We start from the raw sequence: 26,664 nt of genomic DNA, 5'->3' as shown, positions 1-26,664 counted from the left end.
GTAGCCTGCAAATTGGCTGCCAGTTTCCCCAAATTAGTAAACATGTGTTTAGATACTGAGGGATGAATTTCACAAGGTTTCACTGTATCCATTTTTTTGGGCTTCCTGTGACTCTCCCACCAAAGCAATGACAGACAAGTCTGGAAGGCCCCCATGGAAATTCACCCACTGATAGTTTAAAATTAGCTTTTGGAATGAACATTCACTAAAATAATTCCTTAAACATTTGTAATTTTTGTTTTGTTGCCTTTCTTAAAGTTTATAATCTTGGGTCACTGGTTGGTCTTGTAATTTAATATATACTTAGGCCTCCACTGTTTAAAAATACTGAGGTCTAATACTGGCTTATTTCAGCTGTCTTAAAAGGATTGTGACCTGACCCTCAATATTTCTGTTAAACAGATATAGAAATATATTTTGCTAATTATTTTTTTAAATGAATATTCCTTTGTGGAAACTATTCCTCCACTTCAGCTTCTTTCCTCTTCTCTTGAATGCTGTAGTACGGTCCGATGGGTACTTGTTGCCCCTTTCTACTTCATCCAATGAGCCACTCTCAATACATGTGTCTAGATATTGAGTGCGAGTGGCCTCTTGTCAATGAGAAAGTCACAACTATATCCAATCCTATCCTTGCCAGATGTTCACAAACACATATTTTAACAGTGATTAACTGCAGGAACATCATATCTTCTCCCTCCTCGCCTGAGCCTTTGAGATACAGAGACTGGTTATACAACGTACTGGTTATACAATGTTCCTCACGTGTTGGTGCAGGCTCGATGGGCCGATTGGCCTCTTCTGCACTGTGATTTTGTGAATGTACGGGAGCACTGATTAACTGCCCATAGATTTAAAGGGATATGAGCTCACGCTGTGTAATCTCCCTCCTGCTGATTCCGTGATTTCAACCCTGGTGACTTGGAATAACACTAAACAAAGATCAAGTGTTACATACAAACATACAAATTAGGACCAGGAGTAGGCCACTCAGCCCTTCAAGCCTGCTCTGCCATTCAATAAGATCATGGTTGATCTGATTGCAACCTCAACCCCACATTCCTGCCTACCCGGCTAACTTTTCACCACTTTGTTAATCAAGAATCTATCTAGTGTGGCCTTAAAAATATTCAAAGACTTTGCTTCCACCGCCTTTGGAGAAAGAGAGTTTCTAAGACTCGCAACCTCCCAAGAGAAAACAATTCTTCTCATCCCTGTCTTAAATGAGTGACCCCTTATTTTTAAACAGTGATCCCAGTTCTAGATTCTTCCGCAAGAGGAAACGTCATCTCCATATCCACCTGTCAAGATCCCTCAAGATCTTAAAGGTTTCAATCAAGTCACCACTTACTCGTCTAAACTCCAGTAGATACCAGCCTAACCTGTCCAACCTGTTCTCATAAGACAACCTGCCATTAATCTAGTAAACATTCTCTGAACTGCTAATGCATTTCCATCTTTCCTTAAATAAGGAGACCAGTACTGTATTCAATACTCCAGATGTGGTCTCACCAGTGCCCTATACAACTGAAGCATAACCTCCCAACTTTTGTAATCAATTCCCCTCACAATAAATGATAACATTCTATTAACTTTCCTAATTACTTGCATTACCTGCATACTAGCCTTTTGTGATTCATGCACTAAGACACCCAGATCCCTCTGAATCTCAAAATTCTGCAATCTCTCACCATTTAGATAATGAACTTATTTTTTATTCTTCCTGCCAAAATGGATTTCACATTTCACATTTGCCCATATTATACTCTATTTGCCAGATCTTTACCCACTCACTTAACCTGTCTATGTCATTTTGTAGCCTCCTTATACCCTCTTCACAATTTACTTTCCTACCTATATTTGTGTCATTAGCAAATATAGCAATCATTCCCTCAGTCCCTTCATCCAAGTCATTATATAAATTGCAAAAAGTTGAGGCCCCAGCACTGATCCCTGTGGCACACCACTCATCACATCCTACCAACCAGAAAAAAAGCCATTCGTGCCAACTCTCGGCTTCCTGTTAGCTAACCAATCTTCTATCCATGCCAATATGTTATCACCTGTACTATAAGCTTTTATTTTCTGCAGTAACTTTTGATGTAGCACTTTATCAAATACCTTCTGGAGAGTACAGTACATTCACCAGTTCCCCTTAATCTACAGCACATGTGACTCCTTCAAAGAACTCCAATAAATTGGTTAAACATGACTTTCCTTTTACAAAACCATGTTGACTCTGCCTGATTGCCTTGAATTTTTCTAAGTGCCCTGCTATAACATCTTTAATAATACCTTTTAACATTTTCTTTTTGACTAATGTTAGGCTAACTGGCCTGTAGTTTCCTGATATCTGTCTCCCTCCCTTTTTGAATAAAGGAGTTACATTTGCTATTTACCAATTTAATGGAACTTTCCCTGAGTCTAGGGAATTTTGGAAAATAAAATGAGCACATCAACTATCTCAGTAGCCACTTCTTTCAGGACCTTAGGGTGAAGTCTATCTGGATGGGGAATTGTCAGCCCACAGCCCCAACAATTTGCTCAATGACACTTTCCTGGTGCTTGTAATTTTCCCGAGTTCCTCCCTCCTTTCCATTTACAGCTACTTCTGGAATGTTACTTGTGTCCTGTATAGCGAAGACCGATGCAAAATACCTGTTTAATTCATCCACCATCTCCCTACTTTCCATTAATCGATTCCCCAGACACAATTTCCATAGGACCAACGCTCACTTTGTTAACTCTTTCCTTACTTAAATATCTATAGAAACTCTTATTGCCCGTCTTTATATTACAAGCTAGCTTTCTCTTGTACTCTAAAAAAATTTTCCCCTCCTTATTAATCTTTTTGTCATTCTTTGCTGTTCTTTATATTCTTTCCAATCTTCTGACCTGCCACCTGTCTTTGCGAAATTATATGCTTTTTATTTATGTTTGATACTGTCTTTAACTTTTTTAGTTAACCATGGATGATGGGCCCTCCCTTTGGAATTTTTCTTTCTCATTGGAATGTATCTATTCTGTGTATTCTGAAATATACCTTTAAATGTACCTCTATTGACCTAGCCCTTAACCTCATTTGCCAGTTCAATTTAGTTAGCTATTGCTGTGCCTTACTGACAAGCTCCCATTATCTTTTCTTTTATACCCTGTCTTACTGTGTAGTTACAATTAGGGAACAATTAGTCCCACAAGTGACTTCTTGCCTTTACCATTTCTCATCTCAACCCAAATCACTTCTCCTTCAGGAAACCAGGATGTGAGAATGGAAAAACACTTGGGCCATTGTCCAAGGGCCATGCTACTGGATAACACTGTCCATGTGCCATCTTTTAAAATGAAATTAATTTGACGTATTTTTTCACACAAGTTGCTTTAAATGATCAAGACCAACATTATTGAACAATGAAAAGCATTACATAAAATTTAATATGTGGAACCAGGTTATTTGGCTGAGCTAGAATGTGCCGTTGTTTATCCTCCATGTGCACAGTGGCTTTGATTCCATGTTCCTGATCTGTTTCCACATCCCTTAATTGCCCTTTTCTTTCAAGCACCTATTCTTAATTATTGATGTGATCTCTACTTCAATCACTAACTCTGGTAGTGCATTCTACAGCCTCAAACCTCTCCACACATTTTATTTCTCCTGTTCTCTTCCAAACCTCTGAATTCAGTATTATTATCAATTCCCTTGTTTTTAACACTCATCCATTGGAAACACAGTCAGTTTCTAACTACTTTGCCTCATCCCTTCATAATTTTAAATGCTGCTTTCTAATTATCTCAATCTCCTCCGTTCTAACAAAAACAGTCCCAGTGTGTTGATCAGTTTTTGTATTTGTAAATTTTTATATCAAGCAGTATCATAGGGCAAGTGTGGGAGTGGGCACCGGCAGGCAGGTTGGGGGGGGCGGGGGGGGCAGATATTTTTGTGGGCGGGCCAATTAAGGCACAGGTCTCCCTGAGCAAAGTGCTGCCGCAGGGAGATTGGCTCCAATTTAGAACTTATAATAAACATGTTTAAAATTATTCCCTGCCATGTCTGAGTTGAGACATGTTCTTAAGTTTTATTGAAACTTTTCTTAAAAATTTAAATACCCTCCCTCATGAAACCTTATCCCGCCCGTGAATGAGGTTTCATGTTTTCTCCAAGGCCCACCGGGGCTCCCAGCCTGCCCACCAACCTTAACGTTGGGTAGACAGGTCCATCAATGAGGTTAATTAGCTTTTTATTGCCTTAACAGGCTGTTGACCGCCGAACTGAAAATCTAAATGACGGGGGGTGGGTGACATTGGGACGCACTCCAAACATATCCCCGTGTCATTTTACACATTGGCGAGCAGGCCCCATTCGCTGACTGGAAAAACCTGCCCGTAGTGTATCTGCGTGGTGTGCTTTTTATTAACATTTTTCCTACAGTGTGGAGTTTAAAACAGTACTCCAGTTGTGGTCTTGAGTTTTTTTCTGGATTCACCATTACATTTTGACTTTTTGTATTCAATACCTCTTGCCAGAAAACCGGTACTCCATTAGCTTTTTTTATGATCTTTTCTACTTTTTTAAAATTCATTGAGAACCTGAACCACCAAATTCCTCTGTTCTTCCACATTACTCAATTTACTCCTATTCAAAGTACAATCAGACAATTAGTGACATTGAATTCCAACTGCCACTCTTTGGTCATTTCACCAACTTATTAATATCCACGTTATAGCTTCCTTTCACCCTCAGAATTATTTACTATGTCTCTTATTTTAGTATTACCTGAAAATTTGAAAACCAATCCCTATAATGCTACAGCAAAACTATTGATGTAATGCAGTGAACAGAAGTAGCCTGAAAATAGAACCCTGTGAAATATAGTTACCTGACCACTTTGAGGAAATGTGCTTAAATCCTAATCTCTGATTCCCCCCTTTGAACCAGTTTTTTAATCCAATTTTCTAATCTTTCTTTAATTGTGCACCCCTTAATCTTCTCCAATAGTCTCCTCAGGGTAATTGCATTCATCATAAAAAAAACAATTCCCTCTTCCCATGTGGTTTTAGCTGAAAATGAAGGAAAGAAACTTCTTTGGGCGGATTACCTTTTAACAACAAACAGCAAAATAATTTAAATCTTCTGCACTGAAGAAGAGTTAATCACATTTCAATTATAATAATTACTGCAAATGTAGACTGAAAGGTTTACAGAAGTAAATTCTGATTGAGATTTTGAAAAGGTATTAATTTGACAGCTCCTTGTATAACACCTGCCACTGCACCTTTAGTAAATGACTGAAATATGTTGTTTTGTTAGCCACTGCACAATGGCCACATTAGTTCCCCCATAGATTTTTCATCACACAGCTGATGGTTGCCTATTCACTTTAATAAGTTACCGTTGGTGCTATGATTGGAAAAACTTGGACTCAACAACTTAAGTGCTATAAGGAAGCAGTGTCCTGTTCTTTTAAAAAAAAACTCTTTTCAAGTGAATCTTCTTTTCTCTCAGGCCATGTATTTCATGTGACTGAGACCCACTCCTGATCAAGTGCTGCTCTGCACCAGAGCAAGGAGGCTCCATTTTTCTCCCACTTTCCTCCTTCAGTATTCAGAGGTTAAAGTTATCTTAGGCGCTAAGCAGAAATTGTTAAAGCACTTTCCTTAAATATATTAATACCAACACTGCTCCCATGTGCTGTTCTGTAGATTCCATTTTTCCTCCAGCTTTTCTGTTTGGCTTTTCCATTATCTGCACCAACACAACATAAGTATTAGAAGACAACTATGTCTATAGCATCCATGCTGTAACACATGTTCATACACAATTTGTATTTATTTATTAATCCTGCCTCAAATTGCTTCTTTCCTAACCCTTCGCTTCTTGTTGCTTTTCTTTTTCACTCTGTTCTTCTCTTTATTTTCCCCCTCTTCTGCAGTTTCCTTCTCACACACAAATCTCCCCACAATTGTTTTTATATGCAATGCCCTTCTTTCTTTCTCCTTCCCACTTAAATAACTCCATCTGATGGTTTTGACTGCTTACCACATATCCACCATTCTGTCCTGTCTCCTTAAACAACTTCTTGTTTTGTTCTTGGGGTAACAGATAGGTTTTGTATGGCAGCAGAAGCTAGGGTTTCCCCTTTTCCTGTTGGGTTTCCCTGACCCTCCTATTGAGAACCAGACCAGTGAACAACCATGGAAAGCAGATCATATATGGAAGGGAATCATAGTGTTGAAAGCTAACACAAGGGCAGATTGAGGTGGAAAATCATGGGAGAGCCCATAACTGAAGGTGAGATTAGGGATGCAAATGTGATGATTGTTCAATAATCAGCCAGTATTTAGTTAATGGTGCATTCTTGGGTGCTTTACTACAGCAGTGCTGCTGAGATCAGGCATTTGGGGGTGGGGGTATCAAAGTTACATTTCGCCCCGCTATAAGAGTCATGTGTTGAGCATCCATACATGCTGCATACTGTGGCATCTTGTCATGCATTCAGAAAGAGTTCTTTTTTCCTAGAGCTACCCCATTGTAACCAAACTTACCACTTACAAAAGTAACTTGAATTTTAGAGTTTTGTTGTAGGATAATAGGATTTAACCACAATTACCTATGCATTAATATACACCAGTGGTGAAGACTTGCAAAGGCTGAAGAAGACTAGGGGGTGCAGAATAAAATCCCCAAATTAGACTATAAATTTCTATGGTGTCATACAGGCCAGAGGTTCTGGGTTCAAAACTAGCTACAGGAAGGCCACCAGCACACACTGAACTGTACCACAGTACAGGAATAAATGGCTTCAGGAATGGTTGGGGAGAAAGTTGGAGAGAGATTGAAATAAAAATTGTTTTTGTTTCATGGAAATGTGTTTCCACAGAGCTTGCTGTCCTTTATCCTTTGCTGCTGTGAGTTGTTTTATCCCCTTTGTTTTTCCCTTCTACCCTGTTACTTTTGTATCAATGCTTTTCCTTGCAGTTACACCTCATTCACAGTGAACTCAGTAACATAGCGAGCTTCGAGGTGGAGGCCATTATCAATCCTACCAGTGCTGACATTGAGCTAAAAGATGACCTAGGTAAATGAAATATGACATCACAGGTAACGTTGGCTGAGAGTATTATGGAATTTGAAATGTATAACATATTCTGGGTGCTGAATGTTACCGTAATTTTTGTTTAGTTCTCACTGGGAGATTTTCAGATGTTGACAGTGAGCACTTTTCCATAATTGACCCCAGTTCACCGTTACCTGTGTTATGGGTGGGCTCCACCATGTTTTTAAAAAATCCTTCTCATTGTACAAGCAAAGTATTTCAAACGTGCAGAGAAGTATTTTCAAAGCATGCAATTAATAAAAATGATCTTTAAAGACTGCTGCCCTAAATGATTAAAGAGGCACCTGCTTCACCAAAAAGCGTTTAGCTAACCGTTTTGCTTTAGGGACCGAGAACAGGCGTATGCCCTCTAGATCATGTTTTTACTCTAACAATGAGTTTCAATATGAGTTTGGTTGTTGTCATATCTGTTTTTGTAAAGAAATGAATACAAAGGTTTTGCAAAACACTTTTTTCAAGACGACCCCAATAACTTTCAAAATGTATACAAGACAAAGTAACTCAATAAACACACATCATTTGTAATGATGTTTTTGCAAACCAAATTTAAGTTTGATCATTGCCCTGTATATCCAAAGCATAAGAGATATAAAAAAAAGTAACTTTGCTTGATCTGGGAGTAAGGATCTTTTAAAAAATGGTTTAAAAAATAAAAATAAAACTGTGATAATGTGATGCTAATGAGAAGGAGCAAGGAAAATAGATTCAGACTTTGAGACCAGGTCTGACTTAATTTGAAGGTCATTTCAGCAGATCATCAAGTTAAGTTTTCAGTCTGAAATGTCTCTGACTTGCTTTCTCCATACAGATTTAAATTGATGTTGTTGTTTTCAGGGATCCCCTTTAAAAGACTGTCGATGTTCCAGTCTCAGTTTTCTTTCTAGCATGGTTGATGTTCTGTATGTTTGTTTGCCTGCTATAGTTACAAGTTGTACAGGCTGACATTGCAACAATTGACAGTGATGTTATCGTTCACCCTACGAACTCTGACCTCTACACTGGTGGGGAAGTAGGTAATGAAAAATTCTATGCAGTGAGTGCATGTCCATCAGTGGCAAACTCTGCTTGGCTATTTAGATTAGTACTTCCTGCTTCCAGCAACATGGTGAGTTTAGCTAATTGAAACACCTGGTGCACTCCCAAAAGTTTTTATTTCTTTAAGAGTAAATTCCTCTCTCTTTTAGCTGGTGATCAGGGTGTTAATGCGTGGGAAGAAATGTCTGTGCATCTCCGGAGCCTGGGTTTTAATTCAGCTTGGGTTGATGGAATGAAAATCTCCCCTCCCTTCTGGCTCCAAAAGCCCAGCATGCAATGACTTTGTGTAGCTTCAACCTGAGTGGGTGTGAGCCTTGGTGCAAAACTACCTACAATTACAGACCAATTACTTATTTTCCTGTTCTACAATTGTAGCTGGAAGGATGAAGTGAGATACCAACTGAATCAAAAACTAACATTCTTTTTAATTTTTAAATAATGCACTGGTAAAGATGCTATTTGATATTGTTTCCACTGAGGGTTTAGGCCCCAGAAGAAGCCCAAATAGCCCCTTTACTGTAGTTGCAATGAGTAGATGTGATTTGTAGTAGGCAGTGTTGTAATGGTGGTGCATAGTGACCATAAAAAAATTCAAACATTGTTTGAAATTTAATCTGGCTGGATATACTTATTTATTTTTGTGCTTGTCAATGCTGAAAATGGCAGTTTCACATTTTGCACACACTGTCAGCATTAGACATTTCCAGGTCAGATATAACATGGGTTAAATACAGAGTATCTACCTCCCCGAGTGAGAATGTGAATTTACTGCCAGCATGTGAAATAAAAGCTTTATGCTGTACATGCTCCTTGGAACTTTAAAAAAAAAGTTGCAACTGATACTAGGAAGGCAGACATTGTACATTAATGGAAAAGGTGATGTTGGGCCTTCTGGAGCCATTGCAGTACTTTTGAAGGCATAATTCCCACTTTGGTCACGGGTGGGAAGGAGGGGAGGTATTTCCAGGATTTTGACCCAGAAGTGATGAATATTGCAATGGCTTCACCCTTCCATGTCAAAACTGGCATCAATTAGGGGTGTGTAATCACACCAGCACTATTCTCATTCTTGCAGCAATGCTGCAGCTTACTACTGACTCACTTCCTCCACCCCGACATGCCAAGTATAAAGGCCATGATAGGATCACATTAACTGAGATGGATGGGTCTTGTTGACATAATGCCCAACTCAAGACTGCACAAACAGGTGCTCTACTCAGAGCTATGCCAGGGAACTCGTTTACACCTGGGCCAAAGGAAAGAAAGACAATCTCAAAGCCTCCATTAACATCAACACATGAGAAGCAGATGCCCAACGCAACCAAAATAACTTTCCATCATTGAAAATAGTGTCAAGACCTTCCAGTCAGCAAAAGTAGCCACAACAGTGAGAGAGACAGAAAGATGCAGCTGCTTGAGCCAGCAACGTGCCACCACCTCTACTGGCTAACAGCCAGTGTCCTCGCTGTGGGTGAGCCTGTGAGGTTAAGATAGGGCTCATAAACCATCTGTGAACCCATAGCCAACCCTGACATCTCACTTTCACCAAGCCATCTGCAATGAAGAACCATCCACAACACAAGGGATTGCTGATGAGTGATGAGAAGACCAATAAACAGGGAAACTGTAGAAGAATAAATGAAAGAAGTGGTCTGTGCAAATATCAAGTGACCAGAAATTGGTATTATGTCTTGGGATTTTTCCTGAAACAGAGAACACATTTCATTGGCTCCTTTTAAAATAATTTTTTGTAGATTTTGTTTTCTTTATAGTTTTCATTTCAACATTGTTTAAACTGTTTCGGGTGTGTTCTTTCACTTTTGAGACTTTTTCTCTCTTGTTTTTTGTTTATTGGAACTGAAAAATCCAAAGAGGACAAATGCTCAGATGACCCAGTTCTAGTCCTGTGCTGGAAGTAGGTGTGAGGAGATTCTCTGATGTATTATTTCCCTCACTTCTATGGAGGAGCCTGTGTCTGGTGTCTGTTTGGCATTTCACCTTCTCTACAAGGGAAAAAAGAAGTTTAGCATATACAGAATTCTGGACATGATCCAGAATGATATCGCTTCTTGCCAGATCAAGTTGGGACTTCAGTTTGTTGTACCACAATTTCAATACTTACAATATGAAGGTTGCACTGGAGGTATCTCTTATTGGAAAATCAGTGTCATTTTTTAAAATCCACAACGACAAAGAACTGGCTCATTTATAATTTTTGATGGACAATTTTGATAGGCATTCATGCAGCTCGCACAAATTTTCAGTGGATAGTGATGGTGTGTGGTGTTGATAGCCCCGCTAACATTGCAGAATCACAATTTTTTTAAAAATATGGTCCTCTACATTTAAGCAGCATGCCATTTGGTGATAAATCTCATTAAACTTAAATTCCTGGTTCATTTGACAAATATACTCATTAAATGTGGTCACACTGCAAAACTGTATTTTTAATTTGCTTTTTCTGCTTCTTACGGACAATTAAGTAACACTGAACTTCTGAGAACCTCAAACATATTCCTAAAAACTGTATGGGGCTCGTGATAATGTGTCTTTTTCCTAGTGAAACAAATATTTTCAGTTACTTTTTGCTATTAAAAGTTGAAACTTTTTTAAAGTTTCAACTATTCTAAATTTAAATGCTTAATGGCAGATTTTTTGCTTCTTAACTCAACAAAGTGAGGTGCTCAGAGGGTTACTGTCAGTTGATGAAAATAAGCTTGTGGCTGTACTTTATACTTGAGATGCTGCAAATTATAATTCAAGTAAACCCCAATGAATGTAGAATATTTGGATTACAATAGCAAGTGGATTCCTTATTAGAGCCCAGCAAAAGTTTCTGACTGGTATTGCATCATCCTCATGATAGCAATCTCTTCACTGATGATGTTGCAAGCTGAATGGGTGAAACTCAAATAAGAATCAGTCTGTGAAATCATCAGGAAAATTGTCCATTTAGAAGAGAGGGATCATAATTGCAAAAACGGAAGTTTCCATATTTTCAAATTCGTTAAGGGTTTTTTTACTTGTCCAAATTTTAAAGTTTCGCACCAATAGTTTAGTAAACAGCAGCTTTGAATTTGTTTTGGCTGCTACTTATGAAATATTCATCAGATATTGGGATTGGTTGTGAAGAAATATTTGGGATTTGAGTGGTAGTTATACTTTTATTTTACACCAAGGTTGTCGAGATTTGCTTAAGAGTATTAAACTTGATTTTTTTAAAGATTTCTGATGTTTCCTCAGTCCCCCATATAGGAATACAGTTCTCATAGTTCCATATCCCAGAGCCAGAATTCCCATCTGCCTGCCCCACTACTAAACAAGGGAGATTTGAATTACCATGGCTTGTACTGAATTTCAGCATGTGATTCACATTTCTGCTGTTGTAGGATCAGAGTATGCGACAACCCATTTGAGGCAGCGATGCTGAAAATGTAAAAGAATAACATTCATTAAAGTCTCCAACAGGCAAACTACAGGATTGACGGTGTGTGTTTCAACCATAGACCAGTTCACAATCTGACCTGTGGTTTCCCACTGATGCAGGTCTTGTTCATCAGAGGGTACCTCAAGCTACTATTGAGCCACTGTTGCATCTAGGTAGCATGCATCTGCCTATTGTACTGTCACCATAGAGACTAAATTACCCAAGAGGCCAGAATTAGTTGTCAATTATATTCAAGGAAATTCTAAATTGTAATCTATTAGTAATGTTAATAGCTCAATTTTCAAGTTGTTTGGGTGTACTTTTTTGGGGTGTTTTTTTTGCAATGGTAGCATTTAGCGAGAGCATATTGTAAACTTTGTGTCCTGCACTTAATTCGATAATAAAAGGAAGTATAATAATAGAAAATGTTTGAGGTTACAGTTATAATATTCTCCATCAGTAAATTTCAGGCCTTCAGGATTAGCGCAGGAAGCAAAGATAACCTTTGGCTCCTTTTCTCCACACCCAACTATCTCCTTTCCAGCAGTTTCTGTTTTTATCTCCTTAAACCCATCTTTCCTCACCCCTCCAATCTCGCCTCCACAGCAAGTGTGAGGAACTGAGAAGGCTGGATTTTCCCAGCCCTTTGGGGACGAGCTGGGAGGCGGGATGGCCTGTAAAATGGAATGGGCAAGCATCAGGTGGATTGCCCATTGTCTTCCCGCTGTGATGCCAACTTAACAGTGGTGGAGAAGATGGCGGACGTTCCTCCTGGGATATCTTATGCAGAAAGGTTGAGCAGGTTGGGCCTATGCTCATTGGAGTTTAGAAGACTAAAAGGTGACCATAATGACATATATAAAGTTCTGAGGGGGCTTGATAGCATGGATATTGAAAGGATCTTTTCACTCTGAGGGGAACCTAGAACTAGGGGCAGGGCTTCAGAATAAGGGGTCTCCCATTAAAGACAGAGATGAAGAATTTTTTTCTCCGGAAAGTTGTTAAAATTTGGAATTCTCTACCCAGAAGTCAGTGGAGGCTGGGTCATTGAATATATTCAAGGCTGAGAGATGGACAGATTTTTGATCCATAAGGGAGTCAAGGATTATGGGAAGCAGGCAGGAAAGTGGAATTGAGGCTGCATTAGATTTAGACCAGCCATGATCTTATTGAATGGCAGAGCAGGGTCAAGGGACAAAATGGCCTACTCTTGCTCCTATTTCTTATGTTCTTATTGTCTTAAGTTCTCCCACCAGAGCCCAACTGAGCCACATAACTGGCCAATTTAGAGCATTTCTGCCTTGACTGGCATTTAACTGGTGGCAAGGATTGCCCTCAGCCACCAGAGAATACTGCCAGAGAGGCCCTGGCAGCCTCCCAGCAAGCTACAGTGCCTCCAGCCTCCCCCTCTCCCCCTGTATGTCTTTGCCAGGGTCTACCTGACTGGCCCTGGCTCCTCCAGACCTGACCCCACTTAACTGGTTGTGAGGGTATACAACAGGGTACTCACCTCCAGGTGCAGTCTGTCTCCCTCCCTTTTTGAATAAAGAAGTTATATTTGCTTTTTCCCAATTTAGTGGAACCTTCCCTGAATCTAGGAAATTTTGGAAAATTAAAGCCTGTGCATCAACTTTCTCACTAGCCACTTCTTTCAGGACCTTAGGGTGAAATGCATCCAGATGGTTATTTGTCAGCCCACAGCCCCAACAATTTGCTCAATACCACTTATCTGGTAATTGTAATTTTCCTGAGTTCTTCCCTTCTTTTGATTTCCTGATTTACAGCTATTTCCGGGATGTTACTTGCATCCTCTATAGTGAAGCAAAATACCAGTTGAATTCATCTGCCATCCCAATTGCCCAGATTCACTCTCTGTAGGACCAATGCTCATTTTAACTCTTCTCTTATTTAAATATCTATAGAATCTCTTACTGTCCATCTTTCCACCTTTATATTACTAACAAGCTTTCTCTCATACTCTTAATTTTTCCCTCCTTATAAATCTTTTTGTCGTTCTTTGCTGTTCTTTATATTCTTTCCAATCTTCTGACCTGCCACCCACCTTTGCATAATTATATGCCTTTTCCTTAAGTTTAGTACTGTCTTTAACTTTTTTAGTCAACCACAGATGCTGGGCCCTCCCCTTGGAATTTTTCTTTCTCATTGAAACGTTTATGTTCTGTGCATTCTGAAATATCCCTTTAAATGTTTGCCACTAAACTTCTATTGACATAATGATTAACTTCATTTGCAAGTTTGTTTTCGCTAGCTCGACTTTCGTTCATAATTGACCTTACTTAAATTTAAAATACTAGTCTTGGGCGCAATCATTTCTCCTTTAAAATTAATGTAAAATTCAATCATGTTAAGATTGCCGCTACCTAGAGTGCCTCCACTGTGAGGTTATCAATTAATCCTATTTCGTTGCTCAATACCAGATCTAGTATAGCCTGCTTTCTGGTTGGCTCCAGAATGTGCTGTTCTAAGAAACTATCCCAAACTCATTCTATGAACTGCTTATCTACACTATGTTTGCCCATCTGATTTTTCCAGTCTATATGTAGATTAAAATTCCCCATGTTTATTGCTGTACCTTTCTGGCAAGTTCCCATTATCTCTTACTTTATAATCTGTCCCACCTTTTAGTCACAATTAGGGGGCCTGTACACCACTCCCACAAGTGACTTCTTGCCTTTATCATTCCTCATCTCAACCCAAACAGCTTCTACGTCCTGGTTTCCTGAACATAACAGAGCCACCCCTCAACCTTTTCCTAACTTCTTGTCCTTCTTGGATGTCATATAACGTTCAATATTCTGGTCCCAACCTATGTCATCCTATAGCCATATCTCTGTAATGGCTATCAGATCATACTTATTTATTTCTATCTACGCTATTGGTTCATCTGTTTCAAATGTTACATGCATTTAGATGCAGAGCTTTTAGTTTTGTCCTTTTATTATTTTTGTAGTGTCTTGCTTTATTTGCTGATTTACTCTTAGCTTTGTACTCGCTGTCCCTTCCTGTCACAATCTGTTTATCATTTCTCATATTAATATCTTTCTCTCTTGCCTTGTCTCTACTCTTCGGTTTGCCACATCTTCCCAAATTTTCTCCCTTGCCCCCACTATTCAATTTAAAACTCTCTCTACTTCCCTAGTTAGGCGACTCGTGAGGACACCAGCATGATTCGGGGGTAGACCATCCTAATAGTACAGATCCCACTTTCCCCAATTCTGGTGCCAGTGCCCCACAAACCAGAACCCGCTTCTCCCACACTGGTCTTTGAGCCATGCATTCATTTCTCTAATCTTATTTGTCCTGTGCCAATTTGCAGGTGGCTCAGGTAATAATCCAGAAATAATTATCTTTGAGATTCTGCCTCTTAATTTTGTGTGTAGCTTATCATAATGACTATACAGAGCCTCCTTCCTCATCCTGCCTATGTTGTTGGTACATACATGGACCATGACCACTGAATCTTCCCCCTCCCATTGCAAGTTCCTCTCCAGTCTTGAACAGATGTCCCGAACACTGGCACTGGGCAGGGAACACAGCCGTCTGGATTCTCACTCTTTCCTACAGAGAACAGTGTCAATCTCCCTCCCTATAGTACACTATCCCATAGTACCATTAAGTTCCTTTTTACTCCCCCTACTTGGATGGCTTCCACAGTACCATGGTCAGTTTGCTCGTCCACCCTGCAGCTCCTACTCTCGTCCAAATGAGCTGAGAGAACCTCAGACCAGTTGGAAAATTGCAGAGGCTCACACTCCTGCACTTCTGCCTCAGGGTGCCCTTTCCTGGCCCACTCAGTCACACCCTCCTGTCCCTGACCACTGACCAAAGCAGAAGATCCTATCCTAAGTGGTGTGACTGCCACCTGGTATAAAACATCCAGGTAACTTGCCCCCTTCCTGAATCTGCAGCTCATCCTCCAGCTCAAAGTTCCTCAAGCCGCAAGCACTTACTGCAGACATGTTAGCCCTGGATCACAATGCTATCCAGCAGCTCCCACACGCTGCAGCCATGACACATCGCCTGTCCTGCCATCCTTAATGATTACTTAATTATTAATCACTTATTTATGTTGCTTTCATATATAGTTTATTAACTTTGTCACCAATTGTGCACTAGGGATAGAATAGAACTTACCCACTTACCAGGTAATCATCAAACTCCTTTCCCTGTAGTAAAATTAAATCGATAGCAAGAAACGACGTGGGGTCAGATGATGTAGAATCTGTGTGGGTAGAGTTGAGGAACCGCAAAGGTGAAAAAACCATAATGGGAGTTATGTACAGGCCTCCGAACAGTAGTCAGGATGTGGGGCACAAGATACACCAGGAGATAGAAAAGGCGTGTAAGAAAGGCAAGGTTACAGTGATCATGGGGGATTTCAATATGCAGGTAGACTGTGAAAATCAGATTGGTAGCGGATCCCAAGAAAAGGAATTTGTGGAATGTCTACGAGATGGCTTTTTGGAGCAGCTTGTGGTGGAGCCCACTAGGGAACAGGCAATTCTAGATTTAGTGATGTGTAATGAGGCAGATTTGGTAAGGGAGCTTAAGGTGAAGGAACCCTTAGGAGGAAGTGACCATAATATGATAGAATTTACCCTGCAATTTGAGAGGAAAAAGCTGGAATCAGATGTAACGGTATTACAGTTGAATAAAGGCAACTACAGAGGCATGGGGGAGGAGCTGGCCAGAATTGACTGGGAGATGAGCCTAGCAGGAAAGACAGTGGAACAGCAATGGCAGGAGTTTCTGAGAGTAATTTGGGAGACAGAGCAAAAATTCATCCCTCGGAAGAAGAAGCATACTAAAGGGAGGACAAGGCAGCCATGGCGGACAAGGGAAGTCAGGGACAGCATAAAAGCTAAAGAGAAAGCATACAATGCGGCGAAGAGCAGTGAGAAACCAGGGGATTGGGAAACCCACAAAGACCAATAGAGGACAACTAAAAAAGAAATAAGGAGGGAGAAGATTAAATATGAGGGTAAACTAGCCAGTAATATAAAAGAAGATTGCAAGAGTTTTTTTTAGATATATAAAGAATAAGAGAGAGGCAAAAGTGGACATTGGGCCGCTGGAAAATGACTTTGGAGAAGTAGTAGTGGGGAACAAAGAAATGGCGGAGGCACTGAATAGTTACTTTGCGTCAGTCTTCACGGTGGAAGACACGAGTAACATCCCCAAAGTTCAAGAGAGTCGGCGGGGTGGGGGGCAAAGGTGAGTATGGTGGCCATTACCAAGGAGAAGGTGCTAGGAAAACTGAAAGATCTGAAGGTGGATAAATCACCTGGACCAGATGAATTACACCCCAGAGTTCTGAAGGAGATAGCTGAAGAGATAGTGGAGGCGTTAGTGGTGATCTTTCAGGAATCACTGGAGTCAGGGAGGGTCCCAGAGGACTAATGTAGCCCCCCTGTTTAAGAAGGGAGTGAGGCAAAAGACGGGAAATTACAGGCCAATTAGCCTGACCTCGGTCGTTGCCATATCACAAATGACCTGAATCAAAGTCATAAATGAGATAATCCGCGACTGTGACCATTCTTCATCATTCTCAACCACTCTACGGCCTCTCCTCCACTGCCTTTGTTTGGTTCCGCTCTTACCTATCCATCCTTAGCCAGAGCAGCTATAGAAATGGTTTCTCTTCTTACCTCCACACTGTTATCTCTGGATTCCGCCAAAGTTATAACCTTAACCTCTTCATCTACTTGCTGCTTTTTAGCAACATAACCTGTTCCACATGTACTCTGATAACATCCAGCTTTACCTCTCCACCACCTCTCAAACCCTCCATTGTCTCTATACTGTCAGATGGCTTATCCAACATCCAGCCCTGGATGAGTTTGAACTACTTCTAGTAAAACGTTGGGAAGACCAAAGCCGTCATCCCTGGCCATCTGCCATAATCTCCACACCTTTGTCACCAATTCCTGGCCACTTAATTTTATTCGTTCATGGGATGTGGGTGTCGCTGACTAGGCCAGCATTTATTGCCCAGCCCTAATTGCCCTTGTTCAGAGGACATTTAAGAGTCAACCACATTGCTCTGGGCTTGGAGTCACATGTATGCCAGACCAGGTGAGGACAGCAGATTTCCTTCTTGAAAGGACATGAGTGAACCAGATGCACTTTTACAACAATTGTTTCATGGTCATCATTAGACTTTTAATTCCAGATTTTTTTATTGAATTCAAATTCCACCATTTGCCATGGTGGGATTCAAACCCAGATCTGGATTACAACTCTGGTGACAATACTACTACACCCCTGCCTTCCCCACTGTCTCAGGTTGAACCAGGCCATATTTAACTTTGGTATCCTATTTAACTGAGTGCTGAGCTTCCGAACCCATATCCTCTCCATCGCATAGACTGCTAACTCCCATCTCTGTGACTTAACTGTCTCCACCCTTGTCTAAGTCTCTCTAATACCAAAACCCTCATACATTCCTTTGTTTCCTCCACACAATTCCAGCACTGGTTCTGACTCCCATTTCTATCCTCCATGAACTGCAGCTCATCTAAAACTCTGCTGGACTATATCCTATCCCATAACAGGTTCCATTTACACATCATTCTTGTCCTTGTTGTCACCTAGGTCCTGAAATTTAAAATTTTATTCTCATGTTTAAATCCTTCCATAGCCTCGCCGCTCCCCATTCCTATTTTCTCCAGCCTGCACTTTACACTTCTCCAATGCTAGATTCTTGGGTGTTCTGCACTCACTTTACTCCCCCTTTGGCATCCATACCTTCATCCGTCCAAGCCCTGAGCTCTGGAATTCTCTCCCTAAACCTTTCTGCTTCTTCACTGCCCTCTCCTTAAAATCCATCCCCTTGACCAAGCTTTTTTAATCATCCCATCTAATATCTCTTTTAGCTTGGGATCCCTTTTCATAGAATCATTGAATGACTACAGCACAAAAGGAGGCAATTTTGAACTTGTGCCTTGTACACCTGAGTTTAGTTCATTAATATATATCAAGAAAAGCAGGTGTCCTAACCTCTGGGGAACCCCATTATATATCTCCCTCCAGTCCCAAAAACAACCATTCACAACAGCATCCTGTCACTTGTCATTCAGCCATTTTGGTTTCAATGCTGCTACTGTCCTTTTGTTATTCCATGGGCTTTAACTTTGTTGATAAGCCTGTTGTGTGGCCCTTTATTAAATACCTTTTGAAAGTCCTTGTACACCATATCAACCACAGTAACACTCGCACACATGCACCAGGCAATGACCATCTCCAACAAGAGAGAATGTAAACATCTCCTCTTGCATTCAACTGCATTACCATCGCTGAATCCCCCACCATCAACATACAGGGGTTACCATTGACCAGAAACTTAATTGGACCAGTCATATAAATACTCTGGCTACAAGGTCAGAGGCTGTGAATTCTGCAGTGAGTAACTCACCTCTTGACCCCTGAACATCTGTCCATCATCTGCAAGACACAAGACAGGACTGTGATGGCGTATTCTCCACTTGCATGGATGAACGGGGCTCCAACAACACTCAAGAACCTCAACACCATCCAACACCAGGCCACTTAATCGGCCCATCCACCACCTTAATCATTCACTCCCTCCACCACTGATATACAGTGGCAGCACTGTGTACCATTTACAAGATGGATTGCAGCAACTCACCAAGGCTTCTTTAAAAAGCACCTTCCAAACCCGCAGCCTCTACCACCTAGAAGGACAAAGATAGCAGACGCATGGGAACGTCTCCACCTATAAGTTCCCCTCCAAGCCACTCACCTTCCTGACTTGGACACATATTGCAGTTCCTTCACTGTCACTGAGTCAAAAACCTGGAACTCCCTCCCTAACAGCACTGCGGGTGTGCCTACACCACATGGACTGCAATCTTTTAAGAAGGTGACTCCCCACCACTTTTTCAAGGGCATTTTGGGAAAGGCAGCAACTGTTGGCCTTGCCAGCTATACTCACATCCATGAAAGAATTTTTAAAAATTACCTTTGTCATCCCTCTCTGTTGTCTTATCAAAAAACTCAAACAAGTTAGTTAAACACAATTTTCCTTTAATGAATCCATGCTGGCTTTCTTTAATTAATCCACCTTTGTCTAAGTGATCCTTAATGTTGTCCCAAATTATTATTTCTCCAACTTTCCAACCACCAAGGTTAAACTGACTTGGTGTGTGAGCTTATCCTTACATCCTTTTTTGAACAAGGTTGTAACATTTGCAATTCTCTAGTCCTCTGTTTTCACCTCTGTGAATGGAGAATGGAAAAATTATGACCAGTGGCTCTGCGATTTTTTTTCCTTATTCCATCAGAATTCTTAAATGCCTCTCATCCAGTCTTTATGACTTAGCAACTTTAAGTACAGAATATCTCCATCCAGTGTCTCAGTACATCCTCTTTCACTCTGACTTCAACAGTATTTCCTTCCTTGAAAAAAGATAAACGCAAAGTACTCATTTAGTACATCAGCTATGCCTTCTGCCTCAATGCATAAGTCCCCTTTTAGTTCCCTAATTGACCCCACCTCTCCTTTTACCACCATTTTTGCTATTTATAAGCCTGTAAGATTTTTGGATTCCCTTTAATGTTAGCTGCCAGTCTCCTCTCAATACTCTCTCTTTGCTTCTCTTGTTTCTCACTTCCCTGCTGAACCTTCAATATTCAGCCTGGTTCTCGATTGTATTGTCCACCTGAGATCTATCATGTGCACCCTTTTTCTACTTCAACTTAATCCCCATCTCTTTTGTCATCCAGAGAACTTTGGATTTGTTTGCCCTACCTTTCCCCCTCTTCACTGTACCCTGGCTATCTCCTCTTTAAATGCAGCCAATTGTTCAGTTGCAGTTTTGCCCATCAATCTTTGATGCCAATTTACCTGGCCCAGATCCATTCTCACCCAATGAAGTTGGTCCACTCCCAGAAGTGAATACACTTCTATCAAGCACTTTGGGATATGTGTTAAAGGTTTTATATAAATGCAACTAACAAAATTAAATTAACAAAATCCAAGTGAAGCTCTCCCAGTCCATCACCCTATTTAAACATTATAATTAAGTATTGGCTGTTTGAGTGGGATGTTTGGAGTTATTTTAACATCAATTGAGTTCGTTTTGGAGAACAGTAGAGTAGATGGAACCCTTCTGAGGTTGTAGTTCTGGCATTTGGTTGGGTTACTGTAGAGGAAATTCTACTCGCTATTGAACCCTGGCTGCGGAGCGTTTGATAGGTGAAATAGTGAATAGGTGTTCCCTAATACTGACATGTTGCCTTAGCACAAAATTTCCTAATTTTATTTGTGAGAGACAGTAAGGTTGGTGATATAAAAGATGTGGGAGGTAATTTTCAACTTACATAAAGCTGGTCTTGCAGGTTGGGTGCCTGTCACCGATTTTCCCTTTCTTTCAATGGAATGGAAATTTTCCAATTTCAATAATGGCTGCCCAATCTGGAATGACTGACTTATGCTGTAGCAGTAAGTTTAAAAATTGCTCATCGTGGAGTTTTGAAGATTGAGTCTTTTGAAGGGGTAGCACAGTCAGTAAGCTCTGAATTGACTTTGTGTACTGCTGAATGTCCTCTGCAGATCTTCTGGTGGAAGCAGCTTTCTACATAAAACAGTCGCTCATAAAAAAAAAGTGATCAAAGTCTGCAAATTGCAGTAAATCTATCTATTGCAACATTTTCCAGGGAATTTTTTTCAAATATTTTACTGAGTTTCTAAAATTTAAAGTTATTTTCAGTTCAGTTCTAATTCAGACAAAACTGACTAGGGGTTAGTTATCCATGGAGATCAGTATGAATTGCAACTTGAAATGAATTAAAATTCTACTTAACGGGATGCCAATGCACAAAGTCTTATTGTGGGCTAACCTTGAGAATTAATCTGTAAAATATGCTGTTCATGTAATTTAAGAACTCTTATGGGCAAGCTGAAGAAGCATTAAATCTCAACTGCAAGAAATGCTGGAGGGTGAGTGTTGCAAATGGGTGATCACATGCTGATTGGATGGGCAATCCCCAAGGAATGAGTTGCTTTTTTCCCTTCCTCCTTCAATTTTTTAAAAAATGGTATACTGGCATATTTCTTTTCTAGATGTGTAGTCAAGGGTGTCACTTGATGTGGAGTCACCCTTTAAAAGATATGATGTGATGCATTAACTTAAATATTTATTTTGAATTATCCACTAGCCCCTCTATATAGGACACTTGATGCCCCGCAACTTCTGATAGGATACAGTTATGGATTGCTACCTCATAAATTTGTATAAAATAAATGCCCTGTGATATGCCCTTAACTGGATTTCTAGGAAGTTCTTTTTAGCTGACAAACTCTAGTGCATGTGTTTTTTTTTTCTCAAATCATTACAACTGTTATGGTGCACAACCGTACAGAGCCTACTCTTGTGTTTCTGATCCAGTACCACAATTGTAAATTCTAACTTCCAACTTATAGGAAATGCTTTGGAGAAGAAGGGCGGCAAGGAGTTTACAGAGGCTGTTAACGAACTACGCAAGAAGAATGGTCCCTTGGATACAGCAGGAGGTATAACCGCTTGTGCTTTTTGTAGAGAAAGTACATTTCTTTATTATTCCAAAAATGCAAAGAATTAAATCCTATTATGTATAGGAAATGCAGCTTGCTACATGGTATGGTATATGTGCTCTGCCCAGAGGCAGATTCCTGGCTCATTGTCTGCTGACGCTTCATCCTGAGCTGTTTTTTGGGCAGTTTTTCTTAGTGGTGGTTTACCGTTGCCTTCTATTGTCAGGGGAGAAAGCAGATCTCAAGCCCACCTCAGTTGGAACAATAATTGAACTCGGGCTGTTAGCATTATTCTGAACCACGTGCCAGCCATCTAGCCTACTGGGATACTCAAGGCAAAATATGAACTTGGCTGATCTGTGACTGGTGGCAGCATTTTGTGAGGATAATAATAACTGAATAGGATTTTACAGTATCAAAATAATTAAACTGCATGTTTCTGGGCTTAGTTGGAACTGTGCTTGTTCAGCTGACTGCTTGAAGTGTGCAGGAGCAGCCAAGTGGTATCACCTCCAATTCTTTGCCCCTCCTTGACAGTTTCATTGTAAGGAGATGTTGGTATTGAGATCCCAGTGATGTGAGGATCACAGACACGATCACATATTCTGCCACCCACATGATATCACACGTCGGTGCTGCAGTTTGTCCCATTTTGTTATTAAAATATTAATTTCTCTTCAAGTAGCGAAATTTTGTCAGCAAACTTAATGGATTGGTGTTATACAATTTACATCATTTTGTGCTTTGTCATCTCTTCGTTTTCAAGAATACAACATTCACATAATTTATTTTGATTTAGTTTGCATTTATGACTTTTTTTTTTGGTCAGTCTCAAATTTCCCCTGCCTTTTAGCTGCTGATTCAGGCAGGAGTATAACACTGACAGTGTCCTGGTGTCTTGTCTAAATGACTTTTCTTCATGTGCAAACCTAGATAATGAATTTGGCAAGCTTTTTGACTGCTGGCTGAGACAAGTCCTACTCTTAACCAACATCCATGCATGTATGTTTTCTGATAGTAGTCCAGTTCTTCAAGCTTGGTTAACTTATCACACCTTCTGTGTAACATGAAGGCACTGAAGCCATTTACTATACCCTCACTGCTGCCTGACAAATCAGCTAATTCAGGACACAAAAGATGAAAGCTGATACCTGAGGATCACACCATGTGCATCTATCCACTAGGATGCAGTTTTTCTTTACTTGGTCTTATCTCTGGGAAAAGTCAGACTGAGAAAGGGGATGTGCTGATTTGTTCAAAAGTATACCACTTGTGTTTAAATATATTCCATGGTCTTGTTTGCTAGCTGTGCTTAGTTCAGGCCATGGGCTGCCAGCCAAATTCGTCATCCATTGCAATAGCCCTGGCTGGGGATCAGACAAGTGTGAGGAGCTCCTGGAGAAAACAGTGAAGAACTGTCTGGCACTGGCAGATGAGAAGAAGCTGAAATCTATTGCCTTTCCTTCAATTGGTAGTGGCAGGTATGGAACGTTACTTCATCCTGCGGAATGCAAAGCTGTATTATTTAAAAGTAATTGCCAAGTTTGCTAAAATGCTGTTGATTTACCTGCATATAAAATGCAATATGCCTATTAATGTTTTTTTATAATATTCAAGTTTTGCTAAAACCTATGTATCTACTTGTTATTAATATAACATGAATGGTGTGTGTTTGCATTTCCTGACCATTATCTCACAATTATATCATTTATGTGAGTCAAATTTCTTTTAATTGATTGGCCTATCAAATTACTTGTGCTGAGGAACTCTTTCCCAACAGAACTGCCTATTGACCAAGAATCAGTTCATCTGTAGTCTATGGGCAAAATTTTTTGATCGGCGTGAGGGCGCACACCCAACCCGCTTGAACATGAAATAGCGCGTGATGATGTCAGGCAAGCAGTCCAACATCATCGCACACTCGCACGATATTTTGGTCCTTAACACTTACATATGGTGGTTTGGTTAGAACTCTACACAATAGTCTTGACTGTACTCAGTCCAATGCACTGTACAACTTCAACATCATTTCCTTGTTTTCCATTCAGTGCCGCTATGTAAAAAACACAGAACCCATCTTTTTAAATACTTACATATCTATACCCATAAATCTCTCATTTTTTGGAGCTGAAATTTGTTTGCGCCAGAAGCATGAAATGGGTTTGTTGCAAATCAGCAGCCTGTGATACACTGTTCCAGTTTATTTTCCACTGACTCTGAAAATATTGTCAAGGTTATTATTTCAAACTCAGTGAAAGTGACAGTGAAACCACGAATGAGTCTCCAAAAAAGTGTTTGAATTATCGTTTTGTGAACTTCAGAGGGAAGAAGATCAGATGTTGTGACAAATTGGCTGCCATTTCACTATACTCATTTTGTGCCCCTCATGTAGACCAAATTCATGCCAACCCCCACTTTCTTTTAGCCTTAACCTCCAGGGTAAATACTTTATGTTTTTATTTCCCAAAGTTTAGTGTCTCTGCCATCTGCCCACTCCACATCTTGTCTAGGATCTCCTGCATTCTTCTCAATTATTCCTCACAGTTTACATTTCCTCACATTTGATATCTTCAGAAAACATCAGTATAATTGATCTTCTGTCTGTGCCCAGGTTTGATTCAAATACTCTGCAGCACATAATGATTTCTGCACTTCTGCACATCATTCATGAGATCAATAGTGTGGGCTGAGCATGGGCAGAATTTTGCTCTTGATGGGCTGGCGGGTAGCCGATCGCCGCCGCCGAAACGGGCCCTGCTGCCATTTTAAGTGGGCGGGCCAATGAAGGCCCGCCCAGCGTGTCGGCCAGCTGGAAGCGCTATGCGCTTCCCGTGGTGGCGGGGGGGGGGGTGGAATTCCCCAACTGCCAGAGTGCACACATCTCCCTAAGGCAAAGTGCTGCTTCAGGGAGATCTGTGAAACTCTAAAAATAGAAAAATTTAAAAATCATTAACATGTCCCCCTCATGCGAAAATGTCACACGAGATGGGACATGTTAGTGAAGAACACAAACACTTCATTAAAAGTTTTTAAACCCAATATCAAACCTCATCCCGCCATTCGATGAGGTTTGTAAAAAAAAAAATCACTTACCCGCCTGCCCATTGGGCCCGTGCGCTGACCCGAAGTTCACATGGGCCCCTCAAAATCCTGGTCGATTTGAGAGTTAATGGCCTTAACAAGGCCTTTAATTAATGGCGGGCGCTGCATAGCGCACTCGCCGACCGAAATATCGCCGACGTCAGCACGCGACATTTTAAGCACTGGAATGCGGGCTCCGCCCACCCGCGCATCAGCCAGAAGATTCTGCCCCACGAGTTAACATCAAGTCAGAAAAATATCAAGTGGTTTTATAGAGATTTATCCATAGTTGGTTCCATCCTGTGTATTACGTACATGAGGCAAATTGTCTGTGTTGTGCAATGAAAGAGCTCAGTGGCTTGAATGTCAATGCACATTGCATTGTTTTGTGCGTACCGAAATAGTACAGTGCTCACCGACTGTTAATTCCTTCACAGAAATGGGTTTCCCAAGCAGAGTGCTGCACAGCTGATCCTGAAGGCCATTTCCAGCTACTTTGTTTCTACAATGTCATCCTCAATCAAAACTGTCTACTTTGTTCTTTTTGATAGTGAAAGTATAGGGATTTATGTCCAGGAGATGGCAAAGCTGGATGCTAACTAAAGATGTCGACACCACATGAGGAATTCCTTGACATTGTGTTGCACCCCACTTTTTTTAGTAAAGTTATTGAAATGGCAAAGGGCAGACAATTCAAAGGAATCTTTTATTTAGCATTTGTTTCTTAATTTCCCAATGGCACTGACATTTGGCTTGAAAACGGATTATGCACTGTTATCAGAAAGTCACTAGAATTCATTGTAATTTAGTATATATTTTGTAGTTTTTAATTTGCATCAGAAAAAAAACAAAAAAGGATTGCTCGTAGTCCAATGTTGCCAGTGTGGGCATTTTTAAACCTTAACTGAGAGAGATGAGAGGTACATTTTGTAACTCTGTTGTGGTACATTGATGTGCACCAAAGTAACTCATTGAAAACATATGGTGCTACAAAACTGTATTTTGTTTACATTACAGCTAATCACCACAAATGGTTGTTAAGAGTTATGATGAAATTGAGTTTGTCATTTGTTTATTAAATTGTTGGACTGTGGTGGCACATCTGTCTTTTACTATATTTGTGGTGGTGTCGTTATTTTGTTTAAAATGAGGTACTATTTAAAATACAACACTAGGAGAAAGTGTATGGCTTGAAACAAGAGTAGCCGTCATGCAGAGCCATTATCATGCCTATTGGAAATGCTGTTGGAAGCTCGTGTCTCTCAACTTGCAAACTTGAAAATCACTGTCCCACTGAATTTCCTTGATATGAGTTACACTGAAGTTATGCTGTGTTTGTATCAGAGAGGGGACCTATACACAAGTTTCCTGGGGCAAGTCAATTTAAATATTTATGGATTAACTGGAGTATAGAACTATGTGACAACAACAACCCCCCTCACCACTGGGAATGC

At 40.4% G+C, this 26,664-nt stretch overlaps 1 protein-coding gene across 2 annotated transcripts in view; it reads left to right on the top strand.

Moving 5' to 3' along the window:
- LOC121281143 (core histone macro-H2A.1) overlaps positions 1 to 26,322 on the top strand; it is a 55,740-nt gene extending 29,418 nt beyond the window's left edge. The window contains exons 6-9 of one of the 2 annotated variants that reach the window (XM_041193869.1): positions 8,035 to 8,125; positions 22,040 to 22,129; positions 23,436 to 23,610; positions 25,648 to 26,322. In XM_041193869.1, the coding sequence (XP_041049803.1) occupies positions 8,035 to 8,125; positions 22,040 to 22,129; positions 23,436 to 23,610; positions 25,648 to 25,813 (522 nt within the window). In that variant the 3' untranslated portion in view covers positions 25,814 to 26,322. Of the gene's footprint in view, positions 1 to 6,973; positions 7,074 to 8,034; positions 8,126 to 22,039; positions 22,130 to 23,435; positions 23,611 to 25,647 lie in introns of both variants that reach the window. The other variant, XM_041193868.1, reaches the window with a different exon arrangement.
- Positions 26,323 to 26,664: the final 342 nt, after the last annotated feature.

This window comes from Carcharodon carcharias, chromosome 8, assembly GCF_017639515.1.
Source record: "Carcharodon carcharias isolate sCarCar2 chromosome 8, sCarCar2.pri, whole genome shotgun sequence".
NCBI classification, from domain to species: Eukaryota; Metazoa; Chordata; class Chondrichthyes; order Lamniformes; family Lamnidae; genus Carcharodon; species Carcharodon carcharias.
The sequence above is the reverse complement of the archived record's forward strand: the minus strand, read 5'-3'. Positions and strand labels throughout refer to the sequence as shown.